General features: G+C 39.3%; 2 protein-coding genes and 1 pseudogene across 5 annotated transcripts; 1 reads left to right on the forward strand and 2 right to left on the reverse strand.

Annotated features, from left to right (window-relative positions):
* Positions 1–1,835: 1,835 nt before the first annotated feature.
* Positions 1,836–3,221, reverse strand: LOC113335817 (probable caffeoyl-CoA O-methyltransferase At4g26220). The gene is made up of 5 exons (XM_026581857.1): positions 2,976–3,221; positions 2,798–2,877; positions 2,544–2,688; positions 2,312–2,443; positions 1,836–2,213 (listed from the first exon to the last, which is right to left on the reverse strand). Exons 1-5 carry the CDS (start codon positions 3,057–3,059, stop codon positions 1,920–1,922), a joined length of 735 nt encoding a protein of 244 aa, XP_026437642.1. The 5' UTR covers positions 3,060–3,221; the 3' UTR covers positions 1,836–1,919.
* A 603-nt stretch (positions 3,222–3,824) lies between these two features.
* LOC113335736 lies at positions 3,825–5,473 on the reverse strand (annotated as a pseudogene).
* A 653-nt stretch (positions 5,474–6,126) lies between these two features.
* LOC113335624 lies at positions 6,127–7,597 on the forward strand. Of its 4 annotated transcripts, none has more exons than XM_026581650.1 (4): positions 6,127–6,392; positions 6,505–6,518; positions 6,614–6,749; positions 7,285–7,597. In XM_026581650.1, the coding sequence occupies exons 1-3, from the start codon at positions 6,182–6,184 to the stop codon at positions 6,746–6,748; spliced, it is 360 nt and encodes a 119-aa protein (XP_026437435.1). In that variant the 5' UTR covers positions 6,127–6,181; the 3' UTR covers position 6,749; positions 7,285–7,597. The 4 variants fall into 4 exon arrangements, with proteins under 4 accessions (XP_026437435.1, XP_026437436.1, XP_026437438.1 ...); XM_026581651.1 differs by having other exon boundaries at positions 7,290–7,597; XM_026581653.1 differs by lacking the exon at positions 7,285–7,597 and adding an exon at positions 6,948–7,007.
* The last annotated feature ends 16,864 nt before the right edge of the window (positions 7,598–24,461 follow it).

The following is a 24,461-nucleotide window of genomic DNA, read 5'->3' on the forward strand; positions in this document are numbered from 1 at the left end:
GTTGAGATACAAATATTGGTTTGTATGTTTGTGGAAGTAAAGATAAAATATAAGCATGTCAAAGTCTCATTATTGGTCCATACCATGGGAAACAATAGTTTGGTTATCAATTGTCATCAATTAGATCATGTTGCTGATTTTCTTTAACATTAAGTTGAAGAATGTGAAGATGAATTCATACTCGTTCTGCCTTAGTTGTTTGTTACAATAAGGATTTGGGGAAATCTCGTAGTAGGTTTCGTTTTGGAAGTATTGTCTGTTGGCCAGGGTTTGATATGTTCCAGAAGTGAAGAGTTTGATATTCAGTCTTAGTATTTGAAGCACGAAGCTACAAATAAGTTGCAGGACATGGGTCATTGGATGATATGTGGTATCGGTTGTGGTGGAGCTATGGTTTCTTATTCTTGTGTAAGAAGAAGATTTTCGACACAGTTTGTAGGGTTTGTTTGTCTGTGTTGAGCATAGCATTGTGTCGGGTAAAACAATGTATTATGGAGTTTCTCTCGTACTGTTTCCAATGGAGAAGCTAGATAGTTTTTGATCTTTTGATTCTTGTCGATGACGTTCCATCGAAGATTTGTTTGGTTGTACACCATTTTAAGTCGATCGAAGCTAGTGGAAGTGCAAGACCTTTGTGAGAAACAGGTTGGTCTATTTGTGTTGCAGATACGTTCCTACTTTTGTGAAGACCCGTTGTGAGGAATTAAAAAGGTATCTCTTGGACACTTCAAGAGTTTAAAGAATAAAGATACAATACTAAAATGTGGATGATGGTATGGCTACGAGCTAGCGCATATTACTTAGGAGAAAACACGGTGCATGAATTAGATTATTGGTGTTGATCTAAAGGCGTCCATTGTAATCTATATCAGGGTGTGCAGAGAAGATCATCTTGTGGTGGTAGATAATGCGGTAAACATTATCTCGTATGGGTGAAGACACTACTTTGGATCTTATAGGATGCTTGTGAGAGTTCTTGTGTTCGGTCACTTGTAGTGAGTCGATGGATTGATATAGTCGGTCAGTTGTGTATTTCTCAGTGGTGATTCTATAATGAATAAAGAGGTCGTAGCCGTTTGGTGGATGTAGACAATATTACACACATTGTGTATGTTGTTGAACCACGTTAAATCGGTGAGTAATTTACTTATTGTTGCTTTGTTTATGGCTTGCATCTATGTGGTTCTCTTTCTCTTCTTCTTATCCTAGATCGTAGTGAGGTTCATGGAGCAATCCGAGAGATCAAGTGTTTCTTGTTAGCTAATATGTTTCCGCAAGATTAACACCTAGATGGCTCTGAACCCCAACAATTAGTATCAGAGCGATCCAATTGTCCCAACACTTTGCAGGTGTGGTAAGCATAGAGGATGAATTGCACTGACATTAATATACAATTATAGGGCTCATAAACGTGTTTGTTAAAATGCCACTGAGAAATAGTTGCAAGTCTAAATATCGTGTACCTGTAATTTTTTTGTTTCTTACATTAACATGTCTCTTCTAATTGCTACTTAGTATATTTTCCAACAGAGTAACGATCCAGTCTTTAAGATTTTAAATCACCATGCACGTTAGAGTAATAGAGTGGTAATGCAAAATTTTGTTTGATCGATGGTAATGCCAATTTTACTATTACTAGTTTCATGAGGTGAGGTCGATATAAACATCGAGTTGTTATTTCTTTGGCCGGCCATTTTGATATATATTAAGTACTAATAAATAGTTAATGATATCTTATACTTAATAAAACTGATTAATTAGGTAGGATTTGTTGACCTAATTAATTATCTCGCTTCTTTTAAAATGTAAATTTCTTAGGCAGTATGCACTTGAATGAAAGAACATTAGTTATAGCTAGGGATAATCCGAAAATGAAAGAAAAAATACCAATTAACAACATTCAGATGCTAATGAACGTTTTAGCAAAGACGCATACATACTGTGAGACCATCACCGAGAGGAAGTTGAGTAATTTGGATGCGAGAATCAGATGCTAATCTCTTGTTGAGGTCGACAACGACATCTTTTATGGTCTTCATAAATTCATCAATGGAAGAATCATCTTCCAAAGCAACTGTTCCTGCCCAAAGTGTATTATCATACAGAATCAATCCTCCTACCCTGACTAACTTGAGTAATCTTTCATGATAATGTATGTTATCCACCTTGTCTGCATCCACGAATGCGTAATCAAATGACCCCTCGTTTTTTGGCTGTAATTTTTTTAGAACTTGTCAAGAATCTTAAGTATATATAAGTTTCTAACCGTTAGATAGTTTTATATATGTGTATGCATGATATATGTACTTACATCTTCAAGTAGTTTATCAAGAATAGGAAGCGCAATGGACTCGATAAACTCCACCATATGATCTACTCCAGCCTTTTTAAAGAGTGGTAGTCCTAACTCAAACGAACTGCGATCCCTATCAATGGCTATGATCTGTATTCAGGGATGAATATTCTGCCTTAAATAAGGAATATTAACATTAATTAAAGAATAGAATGCAAAAAAAGCGTTAAAGTCTTAAAGAGATACAAACCTTGCCGTCGGCAGGAAGAGCAAGAGCGGTGACAAGAAGTGAGTATCCAGTGTACACTCCAATCTCAATCGTCTTCTTTGCATTGCTAAGCTTTAAAAGTAAAGACATTAAGGGACCTTCATCTGCTCCAGAAAGCATCAAATGCCTACAAAGTTATGACAAAACAATATCATGGTTCTTGAGCTTGTGTTTTTTTTTTTTTTGTGTGTGTGTGAGAAGCAAATCCGGGTGTAAAAGAAAAAACAGTTACACACCCTGGAAGGCTAGCAGTGATCTCTCTTAATTCCTTAAGAACTTCAGCCTCGTTCGGGTACACACTCGTCTTCAATATATACTGCGTACATGAAAACACAAGGAAGTATTAAGATCTAGTTGAAATCCTTCATAAAAATCAATATAACCCATAAATAAGATTTTGAGTAATGAGTGTACCTGATAAAGCTCTTTGCTTTGCAACAAACCGCTATCAGTTTTTAATAAATCAAACGCGTCGAGTTTATTGGGAGTTCTTTCCATGATCTAGAAAGTCAGTACTCTTTCTAATACAATGATAGTTTCTTTTCTGCAAGGACTAATATTGCGTCGACAGCACAAGATTTTAGTATGAGTATGAATCACTACGAAATTTAGTGAACGCCTGCAGGGACAGTACAAGCTCTTAACGACAGTGCTTATCAGTACTGAACTGCAAAATTCAAAAAAGAGTTGGTAGACTGCAATTATTATAAAAATATACACCGACAGAAGACTCGGAAGATATTGCTAGTTTACCTCACATTAGCCGAATCTTTATCATTTTTTTCACTTGTTGTTGGCCCAAGAATCCAAGATAGATCCATTGAGCGTACCAATAAGAAACATTAGAATACACTCATAGTTTATAACTAGCCTTGGAATCCAAACTCTTTGCAGCAGAATCAAATCACTTGCCACTGCTTATCTGACTGTTGAAACTTGATATCCCGTAGATTGTGGTTATAAGATGGAGAGGCATGTCAGTTGACGCTTTTGGAAGATCGGCTTTAAGAGTTCTACACTTGCACTTCATTCTTATTCCAAGTGCGTGGCACCAAGTCTGGAAAACTTGAACACCATAAGACTAGCTTATATATTCTATCTGGGTTTAGAGTCACAGGTTCTAACCCTTAACTGACTTTGTTAATTAATCAAGCAATGACTATATCATAAAATGGAAAGACAAAATGCCCCATGAACAAACTATTTCAAGATTACACAAACACACACACCAAAAAGTAAACACAATAACTAGAATGCATATATTCAAATCGAACAATAATTTTTAACTCCTAAAACAATAACTCTAATCGGAGGAATACTTTGTTTATTCTTGAAGAAATTTCCAGGATCAACTTCACTTTTCACTTGTACTAATCTTTCAAAGTTGTCCTTGAAGTATTTCCTACCCCATTCTCTAGCTTTCCAGTAACTAATAGACTGACCATTTTCATACTCCCCCAAGTCAAGATCTCTTGTGTTAAGATATGTAGTCCTTGGAGACTTAGATACATATGGAGTCATATATTCATATAAATTTCTCATCCAATCTAAATTCTTTTCTGATTCACTGTCTTCAAACCAGCTTACGACGTACAAAATATTGTAAATGTTACCTTGTCTATGTGGGAATGGAATTTCAGATTCTGAAATTTCATTCATTTTTCCACCATAAGGTGTCCATATTAATGTAGGCATAAAATCGTCGTGTTCTAGCAACCTTCTCCAGAGACCTAACAATCCTTTTTTTTGATATTGGGACTTTGACATGATCAGATTTTGTCTTGGAGAAGTTCTCTGTTGACGGATCATCCCTGGCTAGTAAGAATTCTAACGATTTTCCATGTTCATGAGAGAATATAGATGAGATTCAGCCCAAGTCATTTCCGAGCAATCTTTTTTCTTTAAACCCAACTCAGGGAAGCTCTCTTGCAATAGTTGGAGAAGTTTTGGGACACCTCCCTTGCCAAGAAACAAGATTGAGAATTCAGCTTCCACTGTTCTTTCGTCACCGAGGTTGGTCTGATTGTTACTGACCAAAGATAACTTCATTCCAATAAAGACATTTTTATCGAGCCTGTCAGCAATGAATTGCCATTTATGAATATGTCCGTTGCACCTTGTCCTAGTGTTTTTCGGATCATGGCAACAGTTAGAGTATCTGGTATGCGAACCAACTTAACTTTCCATGAGAGAAGGACCCCGAAACTCGCTGCTCCACCTCCTCTAATCGCCCAAAATTAACCTTCACTCATAGTTTTCTTGTGAAGAATTTTCCCATCAACATCGATGATGTAGGCATCAATGACTCGATTAGCTGCAAGGCCATATTTCCGCACCAAGGCACCTAATCCACCTCCACTAATATGCCCACCAACGCCTACTGTGGGAGAAAACCCAGCTGGAAATCCATGGGTCTTACTTTTCTTGGCGATATTATAATAAACTTCACCAAGGGTAGCTCCAGCTTGAATCCATGCAGTACCACCATTAACATCGACAGTGACATTTCGAAAATGAATCAAGTCAATGATGACGAATGATAGAGCATCGGATACATAAGACATCCCTTCTGCATCATGGCCACCCCTTCGAACTTTAAGGTCTAAACCATATTTCTTGCACCAAATAACAGATGCTTGAACATGGGATTCATGGGTTGGTGTGACTATAAACTTCGGTTTTGTAGTAGATAAGAATCTGAAGTTTCTTCCAGAAGATCGAAGGATGTTTTTGTAAGACACATTGTTTTGGGTATAGATTGGAATTGTTGGAGTGTTGGCGACATGATTGACATTTAGACATTGAAGAAAATCTTCACCGCCTGAAGTGTATGACGGTTCTGTTGCAGTTGCTTCCCTTGGGAATAGCACTAACAACAACAACAGCACGAGCAGGGTAATCAAGATGCTCATATCTTTGATGTTATGCAATAGTACTGTATGCGTGGTACTGCAATAACATATGATGAACTTACAAAAACATATGCCTACTACACTGAAACATTGGAAAATGTTCTAGACATGATGTCTCTACTTTAACGAGAGAAAGTTAGGTACTAATAGTTGTTTTGTTGTTCCAAGTAAGAATAGATTCTATAATATCTGAATGAAAACATTATACTCGCTCCGTACCACGTATATATAGGCGGATAGCTAAAATCTCTTACATTAAAATTTTTTTTTTGATTTCATAAATATCCATGACTTTTCTTATTTTATCCTTTCTTATATTCCCTATGTTAGGGACATAAATTTAATTGTGAGGATAACCAAACAACATAAATAAGAATAAAATGGTTAAAAATCATCTTGAAATTACCACTCCGCCCATCTAATAGTACAAGGAAAATGCAATATTACGCCTATATAATTAGTACGGAGGGAGTATAATTTTAAAAATGTTCATTCTGATTGTGTTACATTTCCTCATATTCTTGAAGCATCCAAATTTAGCAATTTACGGTATTGGTGGCATGATCATTTTAAGGTCCCCTGAAATTTGCTACACCAAGGATAATTTAGACTTGTAAATCTGAACGGTTTTCAAAGAACCAAGTAAAAGAAGAGCGAGAGAGATTCACCAGCCTTACATTGTTAAATAAATATTCTCTCTCTCTCAAAATGGCAACCAAAACTAAGAACGTTGCAGTGATGTATCTTATGTGCATTTTAGTTTTTGTTGTGGCTTTTCAGGTCTGCAAAGCTGACAGTGTAGGTGAAATTTACAGACAATGTATGAAAGAATGTGACGACAAATGCAAAGCTGATGGATACGGCGATATCTTTTGTCACGGAAAGTGTTCTGTGCCCTGTGATGCCAAACAACGACAAGGTATGTGTAGTGTACTTTTTCTTTTAAACTGCACATCAACGTTTAGAATCACTTGTTTATCAAATTGTGAATGTTATTGATCAGAACTTTTTTTTTTCGAGTTCAATTGCAGATAACATAAATCAGGTACGTCATCTCGGAATCCAAATAAGTAAGTGTTAATTGTTTTACTTCTTTATTATTTGATTTTGACAAGATTTTGTGTACTTTTCTGAAATTAGAAATTCACGGCTGTCAAAGACACGGCAACTTTCATTCGTAGAAGTATTAGTAAGGCAACAACGAGCAGTATTAAAAGCACTGATGCCTGCTTGGTTGCGTTTCTTGGCACCTTCATGTTGGCTTTGTATCATTAAGGTATGATAAAAGAATCATAATTTCTGTTTTAACATTAAAAAAAATGTTTAAAGTATTTATTTTGGGGTAATTTGCGTTACCTCCCCTGAGGAAGATCATAATTTGAGTTACCTTCCCTACAGAACAAGTATTAGTAAAACCTCCTCTCGTCACTTTTTCCATCCAAACCCGGTTAGTTGAGTCAGCTGCTTCGTACAGGTGGACAAAAACAAACACGTGGTACTCAGCTTCCGAAAATACCCTCATCTTCAATTACACCATTTTTCAGGTCATTTTTCTTCTTCCCTGTAACAATTCTAACATACATCGAAGGTTTATCCAGTCCATCACAACAGCAATACATCAGATAATAACAACTCAGCCAAATTGAATAACAACAACAATAGAGAATAACAAATCAGCCCATAAGGGAGATTTAGACAGAGTTTCCTCTATTTCAGGCCATTTCCAGGCCAAATTCAGGCCTATTTTCAGCTCCATACGTACACAAATCCTCCATCCTAACATACATCTATTTTTGTCAAATTTGATACAGCAAAGATCAGAGCAGATACAGATGGTGATAACAAGATCTTCTGGCCATCTGATTTATATATCTAGAGTTCGTGATTAGCGGGTGTGGCACGGACGTGTACGTATTGTTGCACTTCGAGGGCTACTATAGCTAGAAGCCTAGATTATTTAGATGTTGCTTAATTGTATCTTCTTTGAGTTTTTTCGTTACTTGTATAAACTTCAAAAGAAGAATTTCTTGTTTAATATACCTTTCTTCATTCACATATTATTGTAATTGTTCTCGTGATATTCGTCTGATGACTAGTGACGTCCGAATTGTCATCTTACATATATAATGTTAATGTCGAAAATTGAATTAGCATCTGAATATTAGAGGATACTAGATTTGTGCCGTCCTATGCACTAAGCATCTTTTTCCTTTTAACTTGGTGTGTGCGAGGCTTCGTCACCTCCATGGCATTGTGTTTTTGATTTGGTTTGTACAGTGCTGCGCTACACCCCGTGGTGATGTATTTTTGATTTGATGTGCGTTGGCTTCGACTCTCCCTGTGGCGATGCATTTTTTATTTGGTGTTGCAGCTGAATATGTTTTTTATTTGCTACGCACCGACATTTTTATTTTTCTTTCAATTTGGTGTGAGCGGGGCTTCGCCACACCCGTGACAGTGCATTACTGATTTGGTGAGCTCGAGGCTTCACCTCGCCCCGTGCTATGCATTCTCGATTTGGTGTTGTAGGGTGAATACATTAAATAGGTAGATAAAAGATACGAAATATGTACGGATTTTATTTATCTTTTTGCAGAAAATATATGTGAAATATGTGAATTTTCCCCCAAGTGTATAAAAAAGAGTCTTAACATGGTAGGTACTCGACTTCCGTATTGAATTTGAACTTCCATAAAATTCCAAACACAGTAAGTAAAGTTTTCCTTTTTAAGTTTGTAATTTTTGAACCAGTCATATATTGTCAAATATCCTCAGCAAAACTCTCGTTACACAAACTCAAAAATTCTTATTTCGGCCGATAAAAAAGAGAGGATTTCTATACCATTTAACGTGGGAGTTTTATTTGTTTAGGCCTTTAAGTCTTCGGATACCCATATGTATCCTTGTATGTTTCGGTCTTTTAGTCTTTGGATACCCATATAGTATCCTTTGTATACCATATTCAACCGGTATTATATATTCTCGTTAAATTTACTTAAACGGTCAGCAGAATAAAAATTCTTTCCAACTTTGTGCAACGAAAAATAAAGAAGACGGACATGAATTAATGATCAAAGACATTATTTTATCAGAGTACAAAAGACCATAAATGGTGATGCAAAAAAATTTACAACATAATAACGATTATAAATTTGTAAGTAACTCCGATTAATTCGGATATAAACTTGTAAAAAAAAGAGAAAAATCCTTATGTCAACTACTTGCGCTTCCAACACAAGTTCACAACAGCACCATCTCATTATATACCATCACCAAACATCAACTACCGACCCATGGCCATGGCCAAATCAACTCCAACACAAAACGGTACTCATGTGCACTTTATGTATTTCTTTTTCAACACCTTAACTTTATACCAAAGAAAGAAGGAAAAAACCACCTTAACTGGAAGATTAAGGATTGCTGGCGTTGGAGAAGTTGGTAGTGGGGCTGGTGGTTAATGATTAGTACCATTTATATATTAATTTATCTTAGGATTAACAATTCTACTATATTCATGGAGGTCCTGATATAGTAGGTTAAACGATTTCCTAATTGAATTGGACTTCCATAAATTTCAAAAGAATAGTACGTTGCCAAATGTCCACATCAAAACGGTCGTTTCACAAAATTCGAAAAAGAACTATTTCGATCAATAGGAAGGGAGGATTTCATCACCGTTCAACGTGAGAGATTTATTTATCTAGGCCTTTAAATCTTTAGATGCATAGGGGTTGAACGTGGTGCATGTGTTAATATCGGAATCCTCGTTGGGTTCTACCCGTCCTGGTGTACCAAGATGACCTTACTTTTCTTAGAATAGTATGAGAGAGAGTTGTCATTCCATTGTACCTTGTCATTCCTTATATAGATTTTTCAAAAGCCCCTTCTTTTTATGACATCTTGCCATGTGCCTTAAACCTCCTTAATTACTACTAATGCCATCCCTTCTCTAATATAACCTCCTTCTTCCTTGTTAATTCCTTCATTGTCCCTTCCACCTCATGGATACTTCTTTGGTGGACTTGGGCCCTAGTCCCCAAGTCACCATGTTCCATGTGTGGCCTTTCCCCTCTTTGGGTAACCCTAGCCCGGGGAGTTATTTTTCATGTATATCAATATTAGTCCCCTGACTATAAGGTTAATCATTATATAACCTTATAGTCATTATCCGAACTTCCGCGTCCTTTGTATTAGTTGGGCGACGCTATAACTTCTTCTAGCAAGATTCCTTCGGTTTATTTTCAATTATCGTGCTCACTTGTGTAACTGCCGCCTTTCTGTTTCCGGACTTCATATATATACGAGTCCCCTAATTTACTTTTTCGTTTCACTTATTTCACTGTTTACTTCTCTTCTTACACATTGCACCCATACACGCGCCATGTCTAGTATTTTTACTGATGATAATTCTTTTGGTGATTCCGACGAGTCAGAGGAAATAATGAGAAATGGCTCGGAGGAGAGCGAATACTCGGGAGAGCTAGAGCTCCACTTACCTCCCCTCACCGATGGTAAGTCTTATACGCTTGCAGAGTTCACCGGGACTCATGTGCTAAAGCGCGGATTAAAGTTAAAAGAGTTCCGAGGGGAAAGACGCGTGATGCCCCTGGATGATAATCTTGTCTCCCGTCTCCTGAACCCTCCATTATTGCCTTACCCAAACGCTCCCGGGTGGCTTATGTACCAACCCGAGCCGGCTGACACATCTACTTATCCGTTCAAAAGGGTTCCCCGTATGGCTATCCATCATGGTGATTATGGGATTCCTGATATCGACACCCGTTCTATATCGAAAACTCCCGCGATATGGCCGCACTGGGTGACTTATATCCACGACAATCCTGACCACGCGGCCATGCTTTGTAAGGCCAGAATTAATAAGGCTATAGATTCTTCTCTCCATCGGGAAATAGAGAGATGCAGGCGCGACACGACGCGACAATTTTGTCGTTGGATCCCTCCTGTCCATACTCTCCTTAAAGCCTGGGGTGAGGCCACCGTGGTTTTGGAAGATGTCGTCGCACTTACTGATCTGCCTCTCCATGGGACCTATTCCTTCAATGAGGAGGTCGTTTATGAAGCGTTGACCCTTGATTATCGGGAGTTGTGGGCATACCTGTTAGACTGCAAGGATGCTTCTCGTGTTGAGTTAGTGTGGAAGGACAACACATCGGACGCAAAAGATCGAACACATAAAGTCGTCATCGCGGGGGGAAAGACTATCAGCGCCAGCAAAGCAAAGTTCCCGGGTGTTGCTAAAGGGAAGGCTAAGCTTAGTGAGGATAAGAAAAGGAAGAAAATCCCGACTCCCTCGGGGGAACGTCTTCTTAGCAGTTCTTTCCGCGCTTACGAGTCGATTCATGTTCCCAATTCTTCGGTTGTTGCAACTGACTCTGAATGGTTCCCCAAGGATCATAAACGTGCGTCATTTCCTCTTTGGCTTCGGTTCTGGGCTCCGCGGCTTGTAAAAGGAAAGGTGCTTCCCCCGGAGCGTCAGGAGACGAACCCTCGGGTAGAGTTAGCTGCTTTCATTCTTCTTTGGCTCTGTCCCGACGTGTTTGATATAGTCCTCAAGATACAATAAAGAACGAGTTGATTCCCATGGCTGTGTTATTATCCCGCGGGGTCTCTTTTCCTCTCGCTCCTATGTTCCTAGGTGGCTTATACCTTCATTTGGATTTGTTCTTCCAAGATCTTCAGATGGTGGGGTCGACGCATAAAATCGAGACCTTTATCCCCGCCTCTTTCATGCTTGCGTGGTCTTGGGAACACATTCTTCCATACGCCCCTGATTCCCACGTCTTGGAGGTTCACCGCGAAGAGGATGTTAATCACACTGGTGGTTCGGTGAAGAAGGTTCCGGTCGAGTATAGTTATCCTCGCATGGCCCTCTGGCACAAGAAAGGGAAGGTATCGAAGGGTGATATAGCAAAGTTCTTAGATGTGTCCAAGGATTTCGATCCATGCCCCTATCACGATGGTCGATCTGGTCCGTCCCACCATGATTTCACAGCGCCTTTCGGCGCGGATTTAGACTCGACGCAGTTTCTGTCCGGATCAGATTTTGACGCGGTGATGACGGTATTACCTGGCTATATTCCTATCTTTCATGCCTGTAAATTTATAGCCATGTCTTACAACCCTGATCGTGCGGCTCGCCAAGTCAGGTTTGACCAAGGGGTCCCCCTTAGATTCCCTCCCCCGGAGAGTACAGATACTTCAGACATCATTGATAGTTTTAATCTTTACATTTTTAAAGGTCCGGTGCGCTTGGCTGATCAAGGGGTTAATTTTTATTTTAGGCATCCTCTTGCGGGTCGGCCTTCGGCGGTTACCGAAGGTGCTCATGACTATCAACTCCTAACACGATGCCGCATCTTGAATTTCTTCCTACAGGACCCGACCCATGCTCGAGATTTATCCCACACAGATCTTAAGGCACTCCATGCCTCAAGGAGGATCAAACTTGACGATGCCATAGCCATGGAACACAATCTCTCCTCAGGTACTAAAGACAGTTCTTTGGAGCTTATCGTGACTTCCTGGGATCCTCCCGAGGGTTGTGATCCCATCCGTCCGAAAAGGGAGACGAAATTTTCCAGTCGCAAGCCCCTTCGTTTGAATGTACCCCGATCATCTTCAAGCCCTTTGGCGATTCAGGTATTAATTTTAGTAATTTATATTACATAGATATATGATATTATTATATATATTATTATTATTTTATTTATTTTTTATGTTTTGGTCTCCTGCGCTCCCTTCTCTCTCCCATTTTTTTTGAAACCAACCCGGTCGTTGATGGGCCATTCGCTCGACTGTCCCAGGGTGCTCCGTCTTCCACTTTTGTGGGGTGTAATGCCCCTTCTTATGTAATGCAAGAGTATTTAAACATGCCTGAGCACGATTGGACCGAGAAGAGTCTTGCTAAAAAATCTAAACACGAAGCGGCCAAGTTCTCGGATTATGCGCCCTTATTCCTCTGCTAACATTTCCCCTTTACAATTTGGGCAGTCTCATCATAGAGGCGCGTCGCTGTCTCGTCATGGTGTTGTTAAAAATTTGTCTCCTTCCTTTGCCGATCAATTACATAATCTTGGAGTAAGCTTATCTGAGGGTGGCGGATCTCGGAATAAGTTTATCTGAGAGTGGCGGATGGGTTTCTCCGTGTCTGAAGGTGTTGTCAGTCAACCCGCCTCGGGCACAGACTGTTCGTAGTCGAGGTGAAGTGCGTATATCTCCTAATGAGCCCATCTAGGTCTAACCGATCAGTGTTTGGTGGGTCCTCAACCCACGTGGCGTTTCGTACTGGGGGTTTTCAAGGTAACCAATTATTCTGTCATGTGTTTATGAATGTTTCTCCCTCTCTATCTTCCCCTTATTTTGTTATAAATTATCAGGCTTTGTTTATCATGTTACTCACTTTTGGATCCTCACGCGCATCTAGCGGTCCAAGCTCGTCATCTGGTTCTTCGGTATCCCGCGACAAAGATATCAATACATCACAGCATCAAGCCACGTCTAAGGTTAGAGGATAGTGCTAGTATTTTTTCTTTATTTTCCATGAACCCACATCTATATTAATAACTGGTTTTATATTAGACTATGGGTTGTAATCGCAAGGGAGGGGATAAACCCGAAATCCCTGGAATTGATGTCGGCCGGCGCGTGTTCGTCAGTGGTGATAGCAGCTCCAAATGCCCTCGTAAAGATGGCGGTCAATCTCAAGCAGACGTGCAGCTACCCGATGTCCAAGTAGAAGTCCCCAACACCGATGCAGGTGCGCAACTCCAATTCCCCATGGTGGTGGAGGCCGCTGCAGCTGGGGTCTACCCTTCCACTCATACTCTGGTTTATGGGTTATGGGTTCCATCCACTTTCGCTGCCGCATACAAAGATATTGTTGAGCGCACTGGTGGACATATGGTTAGTGTCGGACTATTGGATATGAGGACGCTGTGCTACATGACCAAGAATCTGTTGGAGTGCGCCGACGAGCTTACTAAAGTGGGAAGTGGTCCCATCTCTGCAGCTAAGATTAGTGGATGGGAAGCGTCTGTGCGGACAGCCACCAACTTGAAGTTCCCAATTGGTTGGATGGAGGCATTGCTAGTGCAGGTGAAGAATCGAAAAGACCCATGTGTTCAACTTACCGCTCGGGTAATCAAGCTCGAGGAAGAATTGGAGAAGTGTTCTGGGGTGACCAAGCAGAGGAAAGAGGTGCTGGACTAGCTTCTTACCCAGGTGGGAGTGGCGAGCGACGAGCTACTTCGTGCAAAAGCTGCAGAGAAGGGTGCCCGAGATGCTCTTGAGCAAGCACAGCAGGAGCTGTCCTCCCTTCAATTAGTCTGATGCACTTTCTTTACCTTCTTTTTCATGAACAATTTCATCTCTCGTTTCCCGGCTATCTAATCTTAAGCCAGTTTGTTTGTTTGTTTTTTTTAGACTTTTGACGTTCTTCAAGTTAATGGTGTTTGAATCTTTTAAATGTGCGTGTTTCCATTCCTACTTTGTTGTTTATTATTTTGAAAACTTCGTGCTTGCGCGTTAGCACTGAGAATTACGTAAGGTACGAGGTGGACATTCCTACTCCCCCTTTATTTCTATTAGGAGGTGGGGCATAAGATGAACGCGCTTATTCCTCCCTTGAATTTATTTGATATCTTGTGGTGCGGGTGGATATGCCCACTGCCCCCTTTATTTCTATTCGGAGGTGGGGTTAGGGGGAACGCGCCTACTTGTACGGGGCATAAGATGAACGCGCCTATTCCCCCCTTGAATTTTATTTACCACCTTGAGGTGCATGTAGGCTGGGCATGAGATGAACGCGCTGGTTCCCCTTTTTTCTCTTGTCCGTTGGTCGGTCTTGATCTTTCCGTTATTTTTCAGTTGAGCAGGTGTCGTTGGCATTCCTACTACCTTTCATCAGTCGATCGGAAGCCATTGGCACTCTTGCAAGTTTTTTATCAATCGGGTGCCATTGGCATTCCCGTATTTTAGTAAGTTTGTCAGCCGATCGGGTGTCTTTGGCATTCTCGCGGCTCATAGTCAGTCGATCGGACGCCATTGGCGTTCCCGCAACCTTAATAAGTTGATCGGACGTTATTGGCGTTCCCGCAACTTTAATAAGTCGATCGGACGTCATTAGCATTCCGCCATCTTTTGTCGGTCGATCGGGCGCCATTGGCTTTCCCGCAACCTTTTGTCATTCGATCGGACGTCATTAACGTTCCGCAACCTTTTGTCAGTCGATCGGGCGCCATTGGCTTTTCCGCAACCTTTTTTCAGTCGATCGGACGTCATTAACGTTCTGCAACCTTTTGTTAGTCGATCAGGCGCCATTGGCTTTCCCGCAACCTTTTGTCAGTCGATCGGACGTCATTAACGTTCCACAACCTTTTGTTAGTCGATCGGGCGCCATTGGCTTTATCGCAACCTTTTTTCAGTCGATAGGACATCATTAACGTTCACAACCTTTTGTTAGTAGATCAGGCGCCATTGACTTTCCCACAACCTTTTTTTTTTCTTTTGTAATCAACTTTGGAGAGTTTTTTTTTTTGAGATTGTTTATAAGGGAAGGACATTACAGATTATATTTTTTTTCTTTACCCGTTGTTTTCTATCGCGCTCTTACATTTAGCTCATCGATTTCCTTCGTTCTTAGTGACGCGGAAAGGATCTTGCTCGATCATTTGTCTTGCTGCCTCAAGCCTTCCAGACTCGCGTTTTCTTTCAAATATGCTTCTTATCGCGAGACATTCTACTGTCGGATGCCCCATTCTCCTATGATAATGGAAATACCTTGGAGCGTCCTTATTCATTTTGTTGACATCCACCACCGTTGACGGCAATTGAACCTCACCCCCAGCTACCCATTAGTTGAGGAGCCGAACAATCTATTCTCTTCCATATGGTAGTAGGGGGATATGGTCTTGAATCCTTTCTAATCCATTTGTTTTTCCTTTGGATGAGGTCCCCCCTTGTTGTCGGCTTCCGTTTCCCTCTTTGTTATTAGGCTTGTAGGGAACTACGGATGTGGTACTTACAGTATGACGCCAGTTAACATCTGCGGGTAACTCTTCCATGCAGTCAGCGATTCTTTCAGCAGCTTCCTCTAGTTCGACAAAGGTTTGGAATCTGAAGTTGATCAAACTCCCTTTGAAGGACTAAATCATTCCCCGTACGCATATTTCCACGAGTGCTTCTTCACTAATGTCTTCAAGACAATCCAGTGTCGTCCGTCGGAACCTTACTATATATGTCCCTATTTCTTCACCTATCCGCTGTCCGCTTCTTCTCAGGTCTATGGACGTAACTTTCCGCTTGGATGAGTAGAATTTTCCCATAAACATCGAGTACATAATGGGCCAAGAGTCTATGCTCTCTGCCTTTAGGTTAGCGTACCAAGTAAAGGTTTTTCGTGTCAATGATTTTGGGAATTCCCTCAAACATAGTTTCTCGTCGGAGATTCTGTCGTTCATGGATGAGTGAAAACGGCTGACATGTTCCCGCGCATTCCCCTGTCCATCGTTAGTCTTAAACTAGGGAGAAACATAGCCCTCGGGGTACTGATATTCCCGGACACTTAAAGGATATGGGTTGTTTATTTGATGGTGGTTATCTTGCTTCGTGATATGATACATATGCTCCAGGTACTCCGCCATTTCCTACTGTGTGATTACTGCGGCCTTGGTATTCTGATGTTTCTCCGCTTCGGTTGCTTCTCCAGGGGCACTTTGGCCTGCAATCACTGCTTGTGCTATCCATTCTTCTAACGCTTGCCTCTTTTGCTATCGCTCTTCCAATTCTTTCTAAATATTTTGCATGCCCGGGGTTGTAGGTTTTGATTGTCGAACTATTTGTACGTCTTCTTTGCGGATGGTATTTTGGTGAGTGTCTTCAAATTGTTTGTCTGCGGTTGATGTGGTGTTTCTTCCACGCTATCCCCTTCTTCTATGATGACCTCGTCGAGGTCGACGAGGCGGTTGGCTGGTTGATTTCCTGCGCGCCAGGACTACTGCTATTTGGATGCATCATGGTGGACTAGGCACGAGCCTCCGGGTGTGGTCGCCAAATGTTAATACCGGAATTCTCGTTGGGTTCTACCCGTCCTAGCGTACCAAGATGGCCTCACTTTTCTTAGAATAGTATGAGAGAGAGTTGTCCTTCAATTGTACTTTGTCCTTCCTTATATAGATTTTTCAAAAGCCCTTTCTTTTATGACATATTGTCATGTGTCTTAAACCTCCTTAATTACTACTAATGTCATCCCTTCTCTAATATAACCTCCTTTTTCCTTGTTAATTTCTTCGTTGTCCCTTCTACCTCATGGATACTTCTTTGGTGGACTTGGGCCCTAGTCCCCAAGTCTTCATGTTCCATGTGTGGTCTTTCCCCTCTTTGGGACACCCTAATCTGGTTAAGGAGAGTTATTTTTCATGTATCAACAGCATGCATGGAAAATTCTTTTTTTTGCAGTTTCTTCACGTCTTCACCTGGTTGATGATCTCCCATGCATTAACTCATGACATGCATGATATCCTACAGGTTCCCAAAGAAATGAAATCTTTGGCCATTTCCGTGCTTTGAGATTGCTCGATACCGCGTCCAATCCAATATCTTCACTAGAATCCACCGCTTTTCCCATACAGTAAGAGAATGCCATTGAAAGCACTAACATTATCATGATTACGGTTACTGCTGTCCTGAATTTAATCATCTCCATCTTTGTATACTACCGATAAAAAATGCCGTATGTTTGTATCTATTATACTGGTGAAGAAGAGAATATTGGTGTCTATTGGCTATAAATTTCTCTATTTATAGAACTGGATTTTAAAACAAATTAATATAACTATAACTAAGTACTGAATGAATGAATGAAATTAAAGAAAGATATTAATTCTCCCATATGATTTGCTTCCTTTTCATTACAGTACTAATTTGGTATTGCAGATTGCAGTACTTGCAAACTAGGAGAGAAAAACACTACATGATATGCATATACGTACGTGTTTTGGTATTTAGCATTTGCAGTAAGACAACGCATGTTGTCACCAGACACCAGTCGATCACAAGTACGTACTCTTGGAAATAAGATTTAACGTTTCTAGCTACTGTCACCGTCAGGCGTGCAATTGATATGCTTACCTTGTTGACTTGGTCCTTGCCCCAATTCGTATAATATGCTCTCTTTTTTTCTTTTCTTTTTTTCTATGAAAAGGGCTAAAACTTTAGAACCCTCATTTGGGGCATACAAGATAATTTTGGGGCACACAGATTTATTATGCCATCCAATGCAAGATGTTAAGGGGTGTCCTAATGACGCTTAAGTTACTGTAATACCCTTCCATAGTTTAAATTACATTACTACCCTTCCACTTAATTAAATTCTAATCCTAAAACTCTCCCACTAATTAACTCATCCCCTAATTAACTACCCTCCCACTAATTAACCTTTACCCACTAATTAATCTTAAAACCGTTACTTAAGGAAAAAAAAAATAAAGTTTTAAAAACAAAAAACCCTTCTCTTTCCCTCCTTTTCTCATTTTCTTCTCCAAAATTTCTGAATTTTTTTTGTTCGATTAAGTTCTCGATTAAACACATACATGGCACCTCGTGTTAAGCGATGCCCTAGAAATACGGTGCCGAATCCTGGTGTTGCTTCTGTAGCATCTCATTCTAGGGTTTTTGGAAAAGATGGAAATGAAGAGGATAGTGAATTGATTGGTGTTGGAGAGCGAGAAATAGACCCTGATCACTAGTGGAAATAGTAGTTTCGCGACCGTCAAAGCAAGTCATAGATACGAGTTAAATGACTTTCTTTGGCCGTCGGGGAAAGGGTCGCTGTTTGAGCGTCTTTTTCATCTATGACGTGGCTTTGCGGGTCACTGAAATTGCACATAGAAAGGTATTTACCACAAACCCATTGCTTGGTTTTTCGTATTTCGTTGGTTTATGACATGTAATCGAAGATTCCTCCAGGTTTTGGTAGTTCCAGAGTAGTGTTCGGCTCAAATTTAGAAGTCGAACTTAATTTTTTTCTACAGACGAAGAACAGTTCGGCTGAAAAATATGTTGTGTTTTGAATATCGAATCAGCCGAACCTATATGTTTAGCTTCTAAATATTTTTATGATTATCAGCCGAAATTGAATAATCTATCTTACACTGTTCGGCTCATTTTGATAAATATCGAATGTGCCGAACTTGACTCTGTGTATGTCTAATGCTTCTTATAAACTTGTCCATTTATAGGTGACTTATCACATTGTTTAGTAGAATCATAATTTCTTATTTTGGAAAATTAATTAAGGTTTATCATTTGTTTTAGCACCCATCCGAGAAAATTCAAAGACAAGCTTAAAAAGAGAACAATGAAAGTGACTCCTTCTAATTCAAAAACTCCCAAACCTCGAGGTGGTGGCACTAAGAACTTGCATGCAGGGAAAAGGGGAATTGACACGACTTGCTCTTTTCCTGTACAGCAAGAGGGTGACAGTGATGAAGATAAAGATGATGGTGATGAAGAGGAAGAACCACAAGAAGAACTACAACAAGAACCCAACAAAAACAAGAGAAGGGGAAGAAGAAAGCTGATTCATCAAGGCAGACAGGTAAGCACATTCCTAGTGATGATTATGTTATACTCGAACGCGAGGATGGTTTGCCCCATGGTCTTCCAGAAGATGGTGTAAGAGTGTTGATTGGATACAAGGAGTCATGGGCGAAGAGAATCTATGAGACTCCGGATCACAGAGGTGCAGTACGCGTACTTAGACACCAGAGCGCCGCCCTTATCCAACCTATTTTCATAAATGCGAAAATACTATTGACTGATTAGTGTTAATTAGTGTTAATTTGATTAATTAGTTGTTAGTAATTGTAGTTAGTTTAGTGTTAATTTAGGATAATAATTTTCTTTTCAAAGATAGTTAGTGAGTTATTTTAGAAAAATAAGAAGAAGAAAAAAAGAAGAAGAGGAGGAGGAAAAAAACTTTTATTTTTCTTTTTCTTTGAGATCTTTGTGATTATTGAGAGATGTGTGATCCAAATTCGAGTGAGGAAGGTGAATCTTCATCACGTAAAGGTAAGAAAATACATATCAATTACGACGGAGATCTAAAGATGGCTTATTTGTTGGATTATGAAAACGATTTTACCCAAACTCAATTTCAAACTCAACTTTTTTCTCAAAATCAAGATGATGATTTTGTGGAGCCAAATCCCGAAGATAAGTACATGGATGAGGAACCCAATGCTAATAATACACATGTATGGTTGTAGACGTTGTTTAATGTCCGTTTTGTAGATTGAATTCACCAAAGGTTGGATTTTTTTATGTAGTTCGGCGCAACAGGGTTAGGTTCGACAGATATAATGTATGCCGAACCTTGATATATAAATAAGTACAGTTCGGTTTGTGCGATTGAAATATTTATACGCCGAACTGTCATTGAATTATTTTCGCGCCAAAGAATTTTCATGGTTCGGCTTGAATAGGATGTGCTAATATCAGCTGAACTGTATACAAAAAAATTTATGAGTTGCAGTGTAATGTTCGGCTCACACGTGATCCAGCCGAACATATATTTTTGGTTTTCATAAATTTCAAGTCTTATGGTTCGGCTTATAATATTAGTGCCCAATAAGTCGATTTCATGTATGACAAGTAGTTCGGCTTTATAAGTCAAACACGAATGAGCCAAACCTTAAGCTCGGCTTCCAAATAGTACTGCGGGTGAGCTGAACCTAACCCAAAACCTGTGTGATATTGTTGTAGATTGTTCCTGAAATGGAAACTATGGAGGATCAACCACCGTTGTTGATGTCATTCATGAAGATACTAAAGATAACTTCCAAACTGACTTGGTAGGTAACGTAATTTATGTTTTTATTCATTTTCAAGCATGTTGTATTCAAAATCAATAACAAACCTTAACTTTTGTACTTGTGGATACGTAGACGTGGAAAACTAAAGATGAAGTTGTTAAATGGGCTGAGAAACATGGTTGGAAAATCAATTGCGTCCTAGTTAAAGGTAGACAAAGCAGAAAGGAGCGGTTTGAGATGGTTTGTGAGAGAGGCGGGAACAAAGTAAGCAAGAAGCAAAAAGGTGAGGTGCATATTAGGAAAATCGGGAAAAAATATAAGACTAAAACAAAAAAGATAAATTGTCCCTTCAAGATCGTCTTAAATTGGAAAATAAATGAAAGAGTTTTCACATTGAATAAAGATATGGATTGCCGTCATAACCACCCACGTCCAAAGGATCTTCATGGAAATTATAGAGCCGGAAGACTCAAAGCTAATGAATATGCGGAGGTAGATAAAATGACACGATCGAGCACGTATGCCACCAAGAAAAATTCTTAGCAAGTTGAAGGAGGATGATCAGAACAACAAGACTACGTTGCAACAAATCTATAACGCGATAAGTACTTTGAGAAGAAAGGATTTTCAAGGTAGGTTGGTGATCCAACAATTATTGTGGTTGGCGCAAAAGAAGATCTATGCTTTCCAAAAGAAATTGGATGAATTCGGCCATGTGAGCACCTTTTTATTGCCCATCCGGAATACTTAAAGTTGGCGTTATGCTTCCCACAAGTTCTCATATTGGATTGCACTTACAAAACCAATAAGTATGAGATTCCCTTGCTGAATGTGGTTGGTCATACGTCAACCAAGTCACCTTTCACCGTTGCTTTTTGTTTTTTGCATGATGAGTTGAAAGAAAGCTATGTTTAGGCATTGGAACAAGTGAAGTTAATCTTCCGGGAGGATGCTCTTCCAAAGGTCATGGTAACCGACCAAGAGGCGGCATTGATGTTTGCTATAAGGAAGGTATTCCCGAACGCGCAAAACTTTCTTTGTACCTTTCATGTAGGGAATAATGTTAGGAAAAATTTCCAACGGATAATTCAACCACTCAAGTTGAAAGAGCTAGAGGTGATTGCTAAATTACCGGATGGAAAACGAGAAGTGAAGAACAAAAAATTCAAGAAAGCATATGAGGCTAATGAAAGGATGTGGGCATGTTTCTCCAACGATTGGGATGATTTGCAATGGTGAATCACCGAAGAAGTGTACAAAGAAAATGTTGCAAAACTCATTGCGAATTGAGGCGTCAAATACCCGGAAATCATTATATATTTACGCAAGCAATTCTTGGATACCTGATGTATTGTGGATGTCCCATATCGATATTTAAGCACTATTTATAGTCCATCCTAGAATTACTTTGAATATGCCAAGTATGCCCTTGGTGCTAGTATAAAGTAGAAGAGATAAGGCTAAAGTTGGAGGTTTTGGGAGTTTTAGAAGATTCTGTGAAGAATGAGAGGTTCTCTTCTTTCAAACCTAATTGTTATCTCTAGGGGGAATTAAATCATCTAATTCTAGAGTATCAACTAGATGCCTCTCATAATCTTATAGTTTCCAATTTAATTGGGTAGAAATTGTAAGTTATTTGAGAAGAATATCCATTATTAGGTTCTTCCTTTATTCAAAGGGTAGAAGAAACTAAATTAGTTGATTATTTATCCTTTTTCAAGTTATCAATTTCAATTTATTTCAATTATAAGCTTCTGCTTCTCATCATTTGGTATCAAATCTTTGGTTTGATTTTTGGGGGAAGGTTTGGTAAAGATACTAATATCATCATCAAGTATTTTGGGTTGTGTTTATTTTTCTTGGTAGTTTTCTTAAATTGGGTATTTCAATTTTATGGTGTTTTATTATGATATCAAAAAGAAGAATGAAAATGGATGGGGAAATAAAAGTAAGTAATGTTCAAGTGATGGGATTATTGAATAAAATGAGATATGAGATGTTTGATGAAATGTGTCAACTAGTAGAAGAGAAAATTAAGAAGTTGGAAAGTCTTTATATGGACTCATTTTAACTCTGTAATGATAATAAAGATGAAATGGAGTTAGAGAATTCAATTTCCATTGGTGGGTATGAGAATCAAGAAGTTGCCTATAAGGTGTTTGATGAAATACCTCCATCAAGATTTGATTTCTCTTTAAACTATGAAGAAGGTGAAATTCCTCACAAGGTGTTTGATGAAATGTCTCCACCAAAATATGATAGTTATTTGAGTTATGTGGAAAATGAAATAGAAAGTGAACTTCCAATGTATCAAGAGGGCATGAATGTTGATCAAATCTTTAATTATTTCACTATATTGGAGCAAGTACTATCATCTAACATTCAAGAGGTAAAAGAGCACAAGCCATTGTATCCAACAATTATCAAGGTACTTGATGATAGTGAAATAGAATATTTTGGTGAGCCATTGTACGACATAGAAGTGGAAGACATTATATCAAGGGGACCTTGTGGTGGGCCCGGAGATGCGTATAAATTAAGCGTAATAAAAACGGGCCTACAGTAATACCGCAAGTGCACGGTCGTCGGTTGTAGCTCGTGCAAGTACGGGTCGATCCACAGAGACTGGGTGTGTTTGGAGTTTCTAGCTATTTTGGGTTCTAATTTGCTGTTGGGCTTTTGAGTGGTCAATGGGCTTTGAGTACCCTTTAGATCTTTTGGAACTGTACTGGTCTTAGTAAAGTGATCTGGGCTTGTGGTTTTGAAGTGCACTAGGCTTGGGCTCAGTGAAGTGAACTAAGCCTCTGATTTAACCAAACAATGAGCTGTGAACTGGGCTTGGTAACCTAGTAATGAGCTGGGCTTTGATCCTTTTGCTTTACAGATTACAGTGGGCACAAAATTACAGAACATTAAACTGAATTTGGGAAGTGAACAAAAAGTAACAGGACAGTAGCAAGATAGTGAGAAGAAAGGAGCAAAACAGAAAAGAAACTAAAGACACAAAGAACATGAACAAGAGTGATAAAGAAACAGTTGCATACCAAGGCCTAAGCCAAGGGCAGTGATGTGAAGAAAATAGCAAATGAAAGAAAGAAAACAGTAAACAATGGAATGAGTCTAAACATGAAAAAGAGCAAAATAAAAACAAAACAGTGAAGATAAGAGGAAGAACTCAACTAATCATGCCAATTCTTCCTTAAAGCAGGTAAAGGTAAAGGTTCAAGCCTGCCTTTTACCTAAGGTGTTTCACCAATGGACAGTTGAATCACAACTAAAGTGTCAATCCTAAGCACTAAATGTCTGACTAAAGCACAATTAGTCAGAGAGTTTGACAATATCAATAAGGTATGAGTTGTGGTAATATCACATAGTTTTATCCTAACTACAATGCATACATGATATGCACTGTGAGAGTAAAATGTGGTTTACCTTGATTCAATTCTATCCTAGAACATTTCACACATCTAAGAATGACATGAACAACATGAGAACATTACAAGACAGAACAGAACATACACATTAAACAGGACAGGAACAGTAAGAACAGAACAGAATATGTTTTGAACAATAACAGAACTAAAACAGAACACACATGATAACAATGCTAACAGAATGGATGGAGAAACAGTGAACATACATAAATTCAGAACAAAAATTAACAGAACACAGTTCTGGACGCTGGCTATTCCAGCATAAGTTTTACAACATACACACAAGGCTATTTATACCCAAATCCCTAAATTATACAATTAGGGTTTCTACCCAAAAAATCCCCAAATTGAAAACAGTACAATTAGGGTTTTGTTTTACCTAATTCACCTAATTCAACCATACCCATATCCCTATTCTAGCTTCCCTATGCTCTCCCTAACAGAAACTTAGGGTTCTTTAATAAATTCCCCCAAATCAGAAAATTTAGGGTTTGGTAATTCTTACCCATATTGATGTGATTTGACGAGTTTGTCTTCGACCCATTCTTCCCCTTGGTCCTCTGCTCCATTCCCATGCTTCTATTTATTCTCTAGCCCTAGCTATTGTACCAATTTCTTTCCTAGGGTTTCTGAGAAAGAAAAGAAAAAGAAATTGGTAGGATAGATGGCTAGAATATGGGGGTGATGATGTTTGAGAAGGTGGAGTTGGTGGCTTGGCTG

This window comes from Papaver somniferum, unplaced genomic scaffold, assembly GCF_003573695.1.
Source record: "Papaver somniferum cultivar HN1 unplaced genomic scaffold, ASM357369v1 unplaced-scaffold_15, whole genome shotgun sequence".
Taxonomy (NCBI): Eukaryota; Viridiplantae; Streptophyta; class Magnoliopsida; order Ranunculales; family Papaveraceae; genus Papaver; species Papaver somniferum.